Source organism: Durio zibethinus, chromosome 22 (genome assembly GCF_047325235.1).
Source record: "Durio zibethinus cultivar Kanyao isolate XHJ-2024 chromosome 22, ASM4732523v1, whole genome shotgun sequence".
Lineage (NCBI taxonomy): Eukaryota > Viridiplantae > Streptophyta > Magnoliopsida > Malvales > Malvaceae > Durio > Durio zibethinus.
Genome location: NC_143183.1, coordinates 19563422 through 19579845, shown reverse-complemented (window position 1 = coordinate 19579845; position 16424 = coordinate 19563422). Strand labels below are relative to the sequence as shown.

Genomic DNA, 16424 nt, shown 5'->3' with positions numbered 1-16424 from the left:
TTAAAAAATAAATTATATATATTATGTTATTTCACATATAACATATATATTAAATATGTTATATTCATATTTAAAATTTAAATATGATTTATAATTTATATTATATTTATATTTTAATAATTTATATTATTATATGTGATAAATATGACACGAAATATGACACCGTATTACGATTTATCATGCCTATTCAAAAGTCAATTTAAAAATTTATACTTTTTATTATATATAATAAATGAGCGAGGATTAATTATATATTTTTAATAAAATTCAAGTACTTATTTGGTATTAAGCCGAATCTTAATAAGTGTGTACTTTAGGTAAGCATTTGTCAGCAAAATCCTTTATTGTCTTAAAAAAAAAAAAAAAAAAACAAAAAACAAAAACTGTCCTTTCTCTCTCTCATACCTCCCAAATTCCGCCATGGAAGCACCTTGAGAAACCCTAACTAAATCACTTCACATTCCTCTTTAAAACTTAAATAACCACCAAATGGGTTCTCATGTACCTTTCCAAGACCTCAATCTCTCGCCAGAACCACCCCAAGCCACCAGCTTCGCCACCACCTCCTCCTCCGTGACCACTTCCAGCACCACCACTTTCAATTTCTTAACACCCAAAATTGAACCAAAGCAAGAACCTTTCGACGAACCAGCACCGACCGACGTTGTTCACCAACAACAAAGCTTTCTCTTCTCTCTTTCCAATTCTACCCCTGACTTCCTTTCTAACCCCGAAACTACCCCTCCTTCTAACATATCCTCTTCCACCGACGACCAAAACGCCCTTTACACCGAATATTTCCGAATCTCCGAGCTCTTCCGCTCCGCTTTCGCCAAAAGAATACAAAAATACGGCGACGTCGAGGTCCTCGATCGGGATTCCCGGGCCATCGTATCCGTACCCGAAGAACCCCAACCAACCTCCGAAACCACCCCAACTAACACCTCCAACCCCGACCGAGCTCTCTCCGTTGTCGTTTCACGTCGCAGGGCTGGAAGATCCAATGAACTGGTTCGGGTCACTAATTTGGGAATCGAAGACGAGAGGTATTTTCGGGATGCTGTCCGAAAAACCCGAATGATGTACGATGCCCTCCGCATTTTGGCCATTGTGGAGGAAGAAAAGAGGATGGGAACGGGAAGCGGGAGACGGGCTCGTGGCGATTTGAAGGCAGCCGCGGTGATGAGGGATCGAGGGCTGTGGTTAAATCGTGATAAAAGAATAGTGGGTGCAATCCCAGGTATTGAAATTGGTGACATATTCTTTTTCAGAATGGAGCTTTGTGTGCTGGGGTTACATGGACAAATTCAAGCTGGGATTGATTCGTTGCCTGCGGGCCAGAGCTCGAATGGAGAGCCAATTGCCACCAGCATTATTGTCTCAGGTGGATACGAGGATGATCACGATGATGGTGACTCGATAATATATACTGGTCAGGGTGGACAAGATAAGTTTTCACGCCAATGTATGCATCAGAAGCTTGAAGCAGGGAACTTGGCACTGGAAAGGAGTATGCATTATGGAATTGAGGTAAGGGTGATTAGAGGGCTTAAATATGATAATAGAGTTTCAAGTAAAGTTTATGTTTATGATGGTTTATATAAGATTCTTGATTGTTGGTTTGATGTGGGGAAGTCTGGTTTTGGGGTTTATAAGTATAGGTTATCGAGAATGGATGGGCAACCTGAGATGGGTAGTTCGATAATGAGGTTTGCTGAGACTCTTAGGACTAGGCCTTTGTCCGCTAGGCCAATGGGGTATTTGACTCTTGATATTTCCATGAAAAAAGAGAAAGTTCCAGTCTTTCTTTATAATGATATTGATAGTGATCATGATCCTATGTATTATGATTATCTTGTGAACACTGTGTTTCCTCCATATGCATTTAGTCAGGTGAGTAATGGTACTGGATGTGACTGTGTTTCGGGTTGCATGGAAGGGTGCTTTTGTGCTATGAAGAATGGGGGTGATTTTGCTTACGATCATAATGGTCTTCTCTTGAGAGGGAAACCAGTGATATTTGAATGTGGAAATTTCTGTCAATGCCCACCGACTTGTCGGAATCGTGTTTCACAACATGGGTTGAGAAATAGGTTGGAAATATTTAGGTCAAGGGAAACGGGTTGGGGGGTGAGGTCCTTGGACTTGATTCAAGCAGGTGCTTTTATATGTGAATATACAGGGGTTGTTCTCACTAGGGAGCAAGCACAAGTTTTCACGATGAATGGTGATACTCTGATTTATCCCAGTCGCTTTTCCGAACGATGGGCAGAATGGGGGGATTTGTCTAAGATTTTTGCAGAATATGTGCATCCAACATATCCCTCAGTTCCACCTTTGGATTTTGCAATGGATGTATCAAGGATGAGAAATGTTGCTTGTTATATGAGCCATAGTTCCAGTCCAAATGTGCTGGTGCAGTATGTGTTGTATGATCATAATAACTTGATGTTCCCTCACCTTATGCTTTTTGCAATGGAGAATATTCCTCCTATGAGAGAGCTTAGCATAGACTATGGTGTGGCTGATGATTGGACTGGGAAACTCTCTATTTGTAGCTAAATATCGTAGAGTTTTTTGGATTTTGATGTGGTGCAGCGGGGCAGTGAGACATGATATGCTGAGGTGAGCTTAACTTCCTATTGCTTCAAACATTTCCAGTCATATATCTTTATTAAAATCATAATAGTTTGTGGTGTAGACATCTTATATTTAAATATTGCTTTTGGCTCTCGTGCTTTCTTGTAGTCTAGTTGTTTGCCTTGTGACCTGTTTGTAGGAGCTAGGAATAGTATTCCTTGTGCAACTTCATGGTGTGGCATCAAGTAGTCGGCTATATAGAGGAGGATGGAACACTTAACACTTGCAGTGCTAGATGAATCTTATTTCTGATGCTGTTGCTTATCTTCTAAATGCATGTTTTGTTTTCTAAAATGCAGTGTACTTTTATTTTATGTAATATGTATGTTCGACATCTCCTCTTGTCTTACCTGTCTAATTCTACCATATATGTCTGGCTGATTTCTATCAAATAATTCTTTTTTAATTGTTCCTGCTCATAAATTTTAAGAGCCAAAAATGGCATAAAGTTGTTATTTGGTTATTTCATTATCGGATATTTCCTTGGTCCAGCCAAATCCCTTGAGACTGATTGATCCTGCTGTTTTTGTACTCTTTTTTTGGTTTAGTTGTTCCAATTCGTTTTCTCTGATGGAGGGGGGGGGGGGGGGGGGGGAGGAAATAAGTGGTGTTATATAGGTTATTCAGTTATACAAGTAAGAGTTGGTGAGAAATTGGTTAGTCATCTAGAAGGGAGCAACTGGATTTTAGCAGAAGGCAGGTGAGAATAGATGTTGTGCAGTCTCTCCAGCACGTAGTCATAAAACTTAATAATATTATTAAATATAGGGTTTTGAATACTTGTCCTTATATTTAATGATTTTCAGCAAAGTGGTTCATAGATTAGGACAAACCTTCATTACTCACCATGTTAATAAAAAGCCATCGGCTTATATCTCATATTCATCGTGAAATATCAATTTAACACTTTTGCCTTGTTTCAATAACTACGATGACATATGAACAACAATTTCAATGATAATAATATGCTTCAAAGTGATTGAAAGGTGGCTTTGACCATGTCTCTGGCTGTTTTAGTGACTTGTAAGGTCATTAAAGCTAATTTGTCTATAGCGTTCTCTAAATCTTCTGGACTGTGGAATATTTATCTTATTTTCTGTTGGACATGATGCGGTGGTCATCATACACAAATGCTGTGAGCTTTAAAGCTGGCTCTGATGAATAATGGAAGGCTAAGATAGTTTATCAGTATATAAATATTTAGTTGTGGATGTGAAGTGGCTTTATTAAGTAAGAGACTGTAAGACGAGGCTGGAAATATGTGGATCGAATTAGTGATTGCAAGATTTGAATAGTCTGCTTATGCGGTGGTCATCATACACAATTCCTGCCATATTTATCGTATATGATTTGCATATTACAGAAATAAGCACTATGCTAAATGGTTGATGGTTTCCGGCATGGTAATATGCATAAGCTTATTGGTATAAGAAATTTGTATGTTAAATATTTGAGTTGTTCAAGATGAAAGCAATGTGGGGATATTGATGGATGGTGAATAAGTTTGATGTTGATGGGAAAAGAATTCCATATCATTGGATATCATAAATGCTAATGTATTTGAGCTAAAAAGTTATTGTTGTATGTAATATACATGTGTAAAGATATGGGACACATCATGTGCTTATATTTGGTTCTTTTCATGTTTACTATGTTGATGCAATAATTAGTTTTGCGCTGACAAAATAAGAAAATTGACTGTTCTAGGTTTAGTCTTGAAGGATTTGAAAGATCTAGTAGCTGAGATTTCTTCTGATGTGTTTTGTTTTTCTATGGGAATTAGATAAATTCATTGGATTTAATTAATAATTATGTTGAATGTTGAAATAAAACTACAACCATCTAATGTGAAATTAGACCGGTTCTATAAAGGCTTTATGTCAATTAAATTTGAAGGTATCTTGTTTTTTTCACAACAAAACATGAAGTTTGGTTAGTTTATCATTCAATGGCCTTTCATCATTTGTAGAAAGGGAAGGGAAGGGAAGTGAAGTTGTAGGGGGTTGCTTTGATTACTGCACTTACATATGCTCCTTTGACAGGATTCAATGATAATGTCTTTATTGGAGTTTTTTTCTATTTGTTGGAATTGTTAAAAATATCCTGTTTCTGATATGGATGAGCTCCAAGTCCATTTCTTTTTGCATTAGTTATGGACGAGCTCATTGGACATATCCAAGACAAGGTGCCATGGTGTATGTTATTTGCTGATGATATAGTCTTAGTTGCTGAAACTAGTGACGATCATAATGCGAAATTAGAATTATGGATGCACATGTTGGAGTCTTGAGGCTTTAAATTGAGTACATCTAAAATTGAATATATGGAATGTAAGTTTAGTAATCATAGGGAAGCGAGTGCTGGTGTGATTAAGCTGGATGGTTGGGTGGTACCGAATAGTAGTCAATTTTTATATTTGGAATCAATTATATAGAGTGATGTTGAGATTAAAAGGGATGTAAATCATAGGATTTAAGCAGGATGAGTGAGGTGGCGAAGTGCATTTGGCATGTTGTGTGATCGCAGCATGTCTTAAAAGTTAAAGGCGAAGTTGTATAAAACAATTGTAAGGCCTGCATTGTTACATGATACTGAGTGTTGGGTTGTTAAGAAACAAAAAGAAAAGAAAATAAACGTAGTTGAGATGAGGATGCTTAGATGGATGTGTGGTAAGACTAGAAGAGACAAAATTATAAATGAAGAGATTCGAGGAAAATTAGGGGTAGTCCAAATTGAGAAAAAAGATGAGAGAGTGCCGCTTGAGATGGTTTACACATGTGAACGTAGGCCTATTTGTGCACCAGTTAAGAGAAATGAGTTTCTGGATTTAGGAAAAACCAAACCTCCTAGAGGTAGACTATGAAAAACTTGGATGCATGTAATAAGAAATGATGAGGGTTAAAGAAGTAAATGAAAATATTGTTTTTTATAGAAATGAGTAGCGCAAGAAGATGCAAAGCAAAGACCCAACATGATTCCTTTTTTGGCCTTTCATACAACGGACCCTAGAGTTATGGGATATAAGGTTTAGCTTCTTCTTGTTGTATATTGTTTCTGATAACTTTTTATCAAATATATACCAAAATATATCTCCATGTTTGCATCGCCTTGACTTGGGCCGTGAACTCAAAAATATATTGACCTTGAGCCTGCTAATTATTGTCAACCTTTGCCTTTTAAAACAGCTACTGCTTGTCTTTCTAAATCATTATGAAGAGTACTGGCCATTAAGCCTTAGGTTACTTGTCCAAAAATGCTCTGGCGAATTCTATATTGCACTGTTCCCATATAAGCTTCTAGGCTATTTGGAGATGATTATTTTGTTTTGGAAAAATTCAACATTTTAATTACATGGGAAGGTGATTGTATTGCATCTTGGACAAATTCCACGTGTTCTGTTACTTTGGAAGGTGAGTGATCATAAAATGTATGATACCTGAGGTATGGAATAATTTAATGGGAAATATCCCATATTTGATTCTTTTGCCCTTTTTTAGCTTAAAAATGATAAAAGTTCATACCATATAGTTGGATTACTATAAGCTAATCCATTACGTACAGCATTCACATCAAGTGACCCGTCTAGGAAAGTATAAGTTATATTTTTAGTATCCTTTTATGTAGTTCTTTGCTCATAATCTTTGGCTTGATAATTTGATATGTTTGTTTATTTGATTCTGATGCTGCAAGGTCGTGGGTTTGAAAATATTTATTTTACATAGCCGGTACTTTTATTCATGCCAAGAATACGAGCAAAAGAGTGAAAGTTTTTGGATATTCTGCTGCCATTATAATACACGGCTAAATTTGTTGTAGCTGTTTTCTCATAATAAGTAATTGTTTATGTCCAGCTGTTCACTTCGATGAATTTCTGCAGGTGGGGATTAGACAACGCATTTACAACAGTTTTTCATCTGGTTCCTTGAATTTTTTGGTCCTCATCATTATCTTTGAATGTTGCTGCAAACATGACAATGATATCAGATAAGATTTGGCCTTTGTGCTACCGTAGTTTACGTTTTTCTTGCATTAGTTCTCTGGCGATTACAAAAGAAGGAAATTGATGAACGAAATTTTTGGGAGATTGTGGTTGCTCCTGCAGTGTACATCTGACAACAGTTTATGATCTTATTACTGGACCTTTGCAATGAAGCCTTTTTGTACATGCTTTTCGCGGCAAAAAATCACCTTATGCTTTTGTAAGCTTGTACTCATGACCCTAAACTCTTTAAAATTTTCTTTTTAAAAATTTTTCCCTCTACCCTTTTTGTATATATGAGGTCCAGAATGGACATGGTTGTACAGATTGTATCGGTGTATTTGTAGTTGAATGAAGCAAGTCCACGTTTATCTAATGTTTCTGTCTTTCTACCCTTCTTATAATTGGTGTATCTGCTACTGTTACTGTTTCATTACAGTTAATTGTAATAGCCCCGTTTTTCTTTAGCCCCTGCCTGAAGATAGAAAGGTGGATGGAGATGTGCCAGATTTTAATCTTTATTATTTTGACCTTTTTGGCAAAGGTCTGTTATAACTGGTGTGATAAACTCGTTTTGATTCATATTTCCAAGCCTGAAATTAGAGTTTAATCGAGTTGATACAATGTGAAGTTGAACTCAAAATTTGATTTGAATTTGATGAGTTTTAATTTTCAGGAACTTGGCTCGAACTTTGATTTAAACTTTATGAGTTTTTAAGTTTTAAATTTGATTTAAGATAAAATTGATTAATTCATTTAATTAAATTCATTTATCAAATAAAAAACACTTGATTTCAATTTTATATTCGATTATTTTTATTTGAACTCGATTATATATATATTAAAATAAAAAAATTAAATTAAATTCGTGAGTTATTTAATCTGAATATTAATTTACTCTAATTCGATTTATTCAAGCTTTTTGATAAATTAAATTGCTCAAGCTTAAGTTCAACTTGACAATAATTGATCAAATTCAAATTTTATTTGAATCAAATCTAATTAGATTATGAACATTGATGTATTATACCTAATTTGATTAGGAACATTGATATATCATTTACAACTCTAGCATGAAATATACCACATAGGTTGATGAATACCTCACGAAAATAGGTTGTGTACAGCAGATTAGTTTGAAAATATTCTAGTCATGAGTAATTCAGAATGAAGTGAATAAATGTTAACAAGCATTATCATGGAGGATGATAGGGTGCACTTTTGTTTGTTTACTATAATTTCTATGGTATCATGCCATCATGCCATCATGCATCTATCAAGAAGGAAGCTAAGATTGTAAGATGAGAACCAGACGCACTATCACCATCTCCTGAAGCACCAGTCACAATCTTGATTAGTTCAATGGTGTTTCATAAAACAGTTGAATACATCTACTTGTATAGGAGTAGTTCTCTTATAACTATATCAATTTGCCTATAATTGATGAATACAACCCCAAATTTTACACATGAATGGGGGTTAAGCTTGAGAGGTGACTGTTCCATTTTTCTCCAGCTCCCTCTGTCTAGCTCGCTCCATCTTCCTTTTTCGCCATTCTTCTAGAGCTGCAAAATTTAAATACAAGTCAAACCACCTTCACAGCTCAAGATATAACTGGACATTGCAACAGAGTAACTAGCAGAAATAATTGACTCCACATGGAATTCCAGATTTAACATATCAAAGAAATAATTGAATGCGAACAAAATGACAATCATCCTGGCTGATGATGGTATATCATCAGCTGGCTGCTAAATACTAAATTTATAGAAGAGAAACAGCCAGTCACCTTTCAAGCTGGCAGCATCATTTATAGAACGGAAATCCTTTAATCTTTTAGAAAGATCAACTGCAGCAGTCTGTTTTGCGTCATTTGGTTGGATCGTTTCTGGTTCTGCATATGCCTCTTGCTGAATCTCCTTCACCTAAAATTAAGAAAGATTCAACCATGAAGAAAACCATTTTCTACATGTGCACATAGTTAACAAACATTCACAACTATTATTTGTTTCTAACAGAAATTCAAGGTTTAGCATCTATTGTATCCTTACTCTTTTTATCAGTTCCAAAGGTTGCATAGCAAGGCGTATCTCTTCAGATTCCTTAATATAATTGAAGTCAACTGCATTGGAAACATTAAACAACATGCTCTCCTTTGACAAAAACAATAATAGAAAGAGAAAATCATGAAAACAAAATGCGCATTTTTGTTTCTCCCGTATATTGTCCTGTTTAGAGTAAAAATGTCCCTTTGCATCTTCCAAACGGAAAGAGAAGCCCACCCAAAAGGGAGAGATGCAAGATGTCCTTTCCGACAACGGATTCTCTCAACAAAAGATTGATTTTCCTATAGATGGTTAAATTACAGGAGAAAGAATCTATTCTGATAGAAAAAGCCAAGAAAATGACAAAACTAAACTGAGGATGGATCTGGTGTAAATACTGTTGACTATTTGGGCTGAATCTTTACTGTAGCTACGATTGAAATTTCCAACTTCCAACAAATCTCCACCTTGGCTTAAAATATCACGAAGCCAATTTGTTGTAAGTTGGCTGAAAATTTGAGCCCAAATATTCAACATACCAACCCCATATTTGATTTGCAACACAATTGGTTCAACATTGGAAATGTGGAAGATGGCTGGCTTTGTTGGTTTGATGTTGGCTGACAAGAATTAAGATTGCCAATGTTGCACTATAAATGGGATGCTCAGAGTTTGAGCTTGGCAGGGGGAGTAAGATGAAATGAAGAAAGGAAAGAAAAAGAGAAGTTTTTGAATTGTTTCAACAGAGGTATTCCTCTAGGTAGTCTAATTTCTAAGTGGGTTACTTTGATCGGCTTCTTCTGCAACCACGTGGTTTGAACATTTAAGGTCCAAATCACAACAAATATACTGACCTCTAAAGCCAATTTATGAACTTATAAGTATTCAATTTCACATGATACAGCATGGTTTTTTCTTTATAAGAGAATTCAAACCTGAATGAAGGGTATCGGCTCAAATCTGTGTCGATAGTTGTTTCATTTGAGGTGATATGTATCCAGCAAAAAAGGACCATTGAAAATAGGAAGCATACAGGTGAAAGAAGGCACTTAATCCTAACCAAGGTGTAAATACTAAAGAAGCATTTGGTTTTGATGCCAAATCAAAACCCTAAAATATTGAAAAGAAGGTTCCCAAAATATGGATTGCAACCAAATACCTGCAACTTCCAATGCAAAAGCCACAGAATTCCCAAATCCATTAATCAACATCAACAGGCAACAAAATTCTAGTTGGAAGCAGGAAAGCTTTCGAAACTACTTTCTGAATGCATATATAAACCAAATTCAGTATTCAAAACCCCTAAACAATCCCAATTCACTAACAAAATCTTCCACTCTACTTCCATAATCAAAACCCTAAATCCCCAAAAAGAGAAAACTATCAAAGCTACTTATAAACAACAAGAACTAAATACAATCTAAATTAGACAAATACCCATGATCCCTAATCCCCCTTAAAACAACAAAAAACGCAGCTTCAACACAACAAGCAAAATTAACAACTACCCATGTTAGAAAAAAAATCTGATTCAAAATATCCAAGTCATTAAACCAATGGTTCAAACTGAAGAACGAGAAATAAAGAAAAAAAAGAAAAAGAAAAGAAAAGCGGAACCTGAATTGGGTTGGTTTGAGGAGAGTTTGGTACGAGAAGAAGCAGAAGAAAGAATCCATTGAAGTAAGAAGAGAGCAGCTAAGACATTGAATATATTCAAAGCTATGGTCGCACTCTTGAAAGATAATATTAGTCTCCATGAGTGCTGTATCTCCATTTCTTTCTCCTTGTTTCTCTCTCTTTCTCTTTCTCTTTCTCTTTCAGTCCTGTTCCTTTGTTTCTTTGAGTATCATCAGCTTCGAGCTTTATTCCTTTAGTTTATGGTTAGGCTCCTTGTAGGGACCCGGTTGGTGAGTTTCACGCGCTGCCCATATCATTAGCGCGTGCAAAGCACTGACAGTAGATTCCGTGGACTTCTTTTTGCTCTGGAGTTTGGAGTTTAATTTCTAATCAGTAGAGCCGAAACCTGCAAAAACCTCCAAAATCCAACTTCTAAAACTCCACTTGATTCAAAATTCCTCGACGTGGGCCTTTATCCCTGATTGAGATACATTTTGCGAAATTAAAGCATATTTGTTTGTTTACATATCAATTTAGAAATAAAAAAAAAAAAGAAGGAAAAGATAAAGTGAAGATCTTAGCATAAAACTAGTGCAAAAACCTGCGTTACACTGCGGGAGTTGTCAAAGAATTAAAATTTATAATCTAAACATAATGATAATTAATATAAAATTATAATCACTTGAGTTTTAAAGAGTGCTAATATAGAAAATGAGACAATTAAAAAAATACATCATTACAAATCCCTTCAAGAACTGAGTATTAAAGTGCAACTTTATGACTTAAACATATCTAGCTATAGTAGACATTTACAAACTTAACAATGTATGACAAGTAATACAAAAAGGTAATTTGCTATATCCGATTTGATGATGGAAAGCGACACAATTTTTGCCAATTGTGTTTCAATTCCTTCAAGAGCTTTGTGAATGGCAATAGCTACATACATAGACAAAGGGATCTCTCATTCCTTTTGCTTGGCAGTAGAATACATATATAAACAAAAATCTAGATAACCACATACACACCATAGCACCCAAAATCCAACAAATCGTTTTCACTTCCTAGTAGTGTCGAAGTTTGAAAACCACATACATGCAAAACAGCATTGTAAACATACATAAACAAATCGTTTTCACTTCCTAGCTGGAATTGGTATCCTGCAAAACAGCAATTATTGCTATTACAAACCTCAAGGAACCACATACATGCCATAGCATCCCTCAAAAACAATTTAATTTTTGTAACCATTGTAAATGGTAGAAATTTTTTTGACTACATTTAGAAAAATCCACAAACAAGACATCAACAAATTATTCCCACTTCCTAGAACATAAGAACATAAGATACAACATAATGTTAAGTGACAGACCAAATATAGTATTCAAATGCTACAAAAGAACCCTTGATTCATTCTACATTCAAAAGAAAAAAGAAAAAATTTTGAAAAACCCATGTGTCCATTTCTAATTATTCCATTAAAAAAGGCCACCAATTTTAAATTTAGAAACCAAATAACTCTACTATCATATGAATTCACAAAATTCAACCATCTATATGCAAAATCAGTTTAATAAGAAACCAGTTGAAAACCAATCATAAAACAACCAAATTTTAAAGTTTAAACAAAAGTAAAAAGGGAAAAATAGAAAACACAAAAAACATACCTTTTCAGTTAATCAATCTCACTGTCACCTCTTAATCAAACAAAAAGAAAATAAAAGCAACAACTCTACCATTTCATTGCAACATCAAAAAGGTAGACATCATATAGCTGAACCAAATAAAGATACCTAAAAAAAGGATATTAAACAAAAAAAAAAAAGAAAAGAAAAAAAAATCAAAAACCAAAAACCAAAATTTCTTGCATCTAAGAACCATAGCCTAAATTTTCTTCCAACCAGAGAAGATTAAAAGATCATCAAAAATGAATTCTAGCACTGGAAAAGACAAATCTAAAACACAAAATGTGAAACCCATAAAGAGAGTAAGAGCAGATGAAAAAAAAAAAAAAGAAGCAATAACACCATTAAAATCAATGACTGTTTTTTTTCACACTGGGATGTGCTCAGTTGAGTAGGGGAATACACTAGAGACAGCCTCTTCACTTTAACCATGCTTAATGAGGTATCTTTTTGCAATTGTGGCAACTACAGCACCAAAAGGAAGAACTTCTTAATCGATCATAAAATATGGTGAATGATCTGTGTGTATAGACCTCAAGGTCTCATTCCTTATGCCAATGTAGTAAAAGGCTGCCGGAACCACCTCCGAATAAAAAGAGAAGTCCTCAGCACCCATCATTGGAGGGAGCACCCTGAAATTTGGTGGTCCAAGCAAATTAGTAGCCACCTTCTTTACATGCTTATACATTCTGTCATCATTCACAGTTGGGGGAAAGATTGTATACTCTTTTTCAAAGAAGTCAACCATTACCGAGCATCTAAAAACACTGGCTTGTTCCACTTGTGTTCCATGTCACGTGTGTTAGAAGGGGAAAACCAGGCTTGCAGTGGTGGATGCAAATATAAAAGTAAGGTGTTCATGAAACCCTTCAAAATTTGAAGAAAAATCTTAAATCTGTCACTGTATCCTTGAATTAGGATTAGAATCCAAAGTAAAAGCATGACAAACCTATTCAATTCTTTGAAGGAGGATGTAGAAGCTGGCATTGGAGAAAGCCCTGAAGGTACCTTCAATTATCACCGTGTCAGGGATCATATCAAAATTACCACAGTGTCAAGGATCATATCAAAATTACTGCCTCCATTGAATGAAGTTACAGACATAACCTTCATTACAGACAAGATGAAACTCAAGTTAGAAATATGCAAAAGGATAAAGAGTAAAAACAACATTAAAAGTGGAGAAAGACAAACCTGGGAGTCCAATGGATTTGATTCATGAGAAACAATTCCTTATGGGCTAATTACAACAACTGAAGTAGCCAAGATGGGGTCAACTGAGTGGTGAAGGTTCCCAGCAAGGCCTTTTCTTCCACTGATAACAGCTCTAAACAAGCCACACCGAGCAAGCAGAGGATCAGGCCTTGAGCCAATTATAGCTGTGGGGTGTTCATGAGAGATATGGATTGCAAAAATGGCCTTGACATTTTCCAGCGCCCCATCTCTACTCATCCCCTTAGCACCGTTTCCTGCTTCCTCAACTGGCTAAAAGAGCAGTATTACCAGTTCCCTAAGACAGTCAAAGGATTAAATTTTCAAAAATAATTATTTTTTATAAATGAGGACAAAGCTTCAACATTATCAAACAATCAAAGTGGGTTTATTTCACTGTCTAAAACCTCTTAAAAGATTTTTGCATTCCAACCAAGTTTTTTTTTTTTTTTTGGATTTTTGAATTCCAACCAAGTTTTGTTTAATTTTGAATTCCAACCAAGCAAAGTCCTTTTTATCATTTTATCCCTCCAAAATTTTCTTCAATAACAAAAACATATCATAATTCAGTTTTGCCTCTTAAAGCCCTAAATTCTCAGTTATTAACTATCAGGCTTTCACTTTAAACAACAAAACCAAACACCATTAAACCATATCCAAATTGAATGAATAAATACAATTTAAATAGCAAACCAACTAAAGAAATGAAAAAACAAAAAACCAAGTTCACAGAATAACTTGATTTTTGCCTAAAAGAAAGAAACCAATAATTCAACAGAGCATTTCAGATTAAAACTTACCTTTCATTCTGAGCCCAAGCTAAAAATGTTTAGCTCATCTGGCCCAAAAAGAAGTGAGCTAATTGTAGAATCGGGTGCTGGCCACCTAGTGATTTGTAGACCAGCAGACACGTCTTTGATCAGTTAAAGTGCATGCATATTACATTCTTGGTTTAGCACAAATGGAAAACTGCATAAAATGGGCACCCTTCTCCTTTCTTATTGATTGGTGGGCCCTTCAGCTAAAGGGTTGACTAGTCCATCAGGAAACAGAAATGACACAATCAACTAAGGGGGTTTTCTTAGAAAGGTATTATAGTAGACCTTGTAGCAGGTAAAACATAGGCGTGCTTAGTTAATGTGAAAATCATAATCACTTAACCAAAAATAATACACACAAAATATGAGGCCATAAAGAAAAGGATACTGAACATATGAATCATTCCATCAGTTGTAGAGAAAGCTAAAATCTTCCCATTGTGATTAAAGCATGGGAAAGTAATTGTAGGTGGATCTTCATCAAGAGGAAGGACTGTCTTCATTAAAGTTGAAGTCCATTAAGGCATAGATAATTTTTAAGAAAAGCTACTTATCATTAATAAGAAGTCTCTGTATATACAACTACATACCATAGCTTTCCATGTTTTCTTGTTCCATACAGTTAATGAAGCATACCCCATAGAATCAACAGAGTTTGAACCAAGCCTGAAAGGAGAATGACATTCAACTAATCTCATGCCCCAAAATACATTCAAATTACGTTATGTAACTCTCTTATGAGATCTGTGATGAAAGAATAAAAAAGCTACATTCAACATCCATTAAAACTATACCATAAACACTTCTTCAATTAAGCAAGTGACAGTGGGAATGCCGAAAGATCAACTGCTTATAGTTTTTCTATGTAAATTCCCTTAGAATAATAATGTGATATGCGATTCAACAAATTTATTAAATTGAAAAAAAGAAACGAAACTTTGATGGATGCACTAATTTCATATAAACTAAACACTAACACTTTGACATAACTCAATAGTAACTCTTAATGGTCAATTTCAGCCAAAAACTCTAACATTCTGCTTGGTTACCGAGAAAATTAAGGAAAATCCAAGTAAAAGAAAATTCCCCCTTTTTATCATTCACGCAGCGAAGTGAAGTGCAATTTAACATTTATAACTAAGAAACCCCAAATAGCATTTCAAAACAAAGGAAACTTCTCAGTCATCGGCACTTATTTTTTCCAGAAATTTCTCAACAACCAAAAGAGAAATCCAATTTTACTATCGTCAAAAAAATGGGTGACAAATTGAAAATAAAAATTAAAAGGAAAAAATGGAGAAAAAACTTACAGATCAATGTTGATAAGAAAACCCTAAATTCATGATCGTCGACAGATTCCCGATTTCCCTTTGAAAGTTTAAGTGAGATTTAAAGCTAGATTTTTTTTTTGTTTTTGACTTTTTTTTTGGTTTGGATTTATGTTTTAATTTTATATAAATAATAAAGCAACCGTCAATGGCGCAAAATTAGAGAAAAGTTTCCATCGATTTTCATCCTTCACATTCTGATTAAAACCCTAAAAAGTCTTTTATCATAATCTCTGCACATATGAATTTTTTTTCTAAAAAAATTACATGTAAAGCAAATAAAATAAGTATACTAAACATGCAAATAAAATTAACAGGAGACAGCAAAATTACCCATTTACAGAGAATTCAATCTGTCATTACAGAAATCTTAGTTCAATTTTGATTTTTGCCTACTTTTTTAAACTGAAAGATTAAAAAAAAAAAACCCAAAACCTGAATTTTAAGAATTCTTAATAAGTAAAATAATAATACTACTTATTTCATGAAAAAGAGAGCAAAAAAGAACTGAAATTTGCAGAGAACATACAAAATAAAACAAATTGGAATTTGCAGGAACGATGCAAGAAAGATCAAACCTCAAAACCAAACAAAAAAATTTGCAAAGAACATAAAAAATCAAATATCTGATGTCTCAATTCGATAAAATTAAAAAAAAAAAAAAAACAAATACTCACCTAAAAAAAACTGTTACCTCTTGTTGCACCTGTGCACCACTCTTGCTTTCTTCTTTCATATTTGAAAAAAAATAAAAAAGAAAAATGTTTATCTTTGCTCACGGAAGAAAAGAAAAGAGAAGAAAAATTAAAAGAAAAAGTTTAAAAAACAATGAAAAAGCAATCGAGAATATCAAAGGAAGAAAGGGTTTTTATCCAAATTAACGTACCAATCATCCTCATCCTTTATTACATTGTTGAACTGTCCGTATTATAATCTATTGGGGACATGTGATGGATTGGATAACAAAAGTTTTAATTTAGAAAATTGATCATATACTAACAACATGCCCGCGCTTATTGCGGATTTAAATTTTTTACTTGTAATTAATAATATTAAATTTAATAAATTAGTAAGTATAATTTTATTTTTAATTTTTTAAT

The 16424-nt window shown here is 34.4% G+C and overlaps 2 protein-coding genes across 3 annotated transcripts; one reads left to right on the top strand and one right to left on the bottom strand.

Annotated features, from left to right (window-relative positions):
• The first annotated feature begins 311 nt into the window (after positions 1-311).
• LOC111306770 (histone-lysine N-methyltransferase family member SUVH9-like) lies at positions 312-6995 on the top strand. Of its 2 annotated transcripts, none has more exons than XM_022904667.2 (2): positions 312-2625; positions 6518-6995. In XM_022904667.2, the coding sequence occupies exon 1, from the start codon at positions 490-492 to the stop codon at positions 2560-2562; it is 2073 nt and encodes a 690-aa protein (XP_022760402.1). In that variant the 5' UTR covers positions 312-489; the 3' UTR covers positions 2563-2625; positions 6518-6995. The 2 variants fall into 2 exon arrangements, with proteins under 2 accessions (XP_022760402.1, XP_022760403.1); XM_022904668.2 differs by having other exon boundaries at positions 331-2625; positions 6492-6995.
• Positions 6996-7945: 950 nt separating this feature from the next.
• On the bottom strand, positions 7946-16161 carry LOC111306769 (uncharacterized). The gene is made up of 8 exons (XM_022904665.2): positions 16002-16161; positions 14587-14662; positions 13979-14063; positions 13161-13476; positions 10282-13073; positions 8671-8741; positions 8409-8544; positions 7946-8184 (listed from the first exon to the last, which is right to left on the bottom strand). The coding sequence occupies exons 5-8, from the start codon at positions 10436-10438 to the stop codon at positions 8099-8101; spliced, it is 450 nt and encodes a 149-aa protein (XP_022760400.2). The 5' UTR covers positions 10439-13073; positions 13161-13476; positions 13979-14063; positions 14587-14662; positions 16002-16161; the 3' UTR covers positions 7946-8098.
• Positions 16162-16424: the final 263 nt, after the last annotated feature.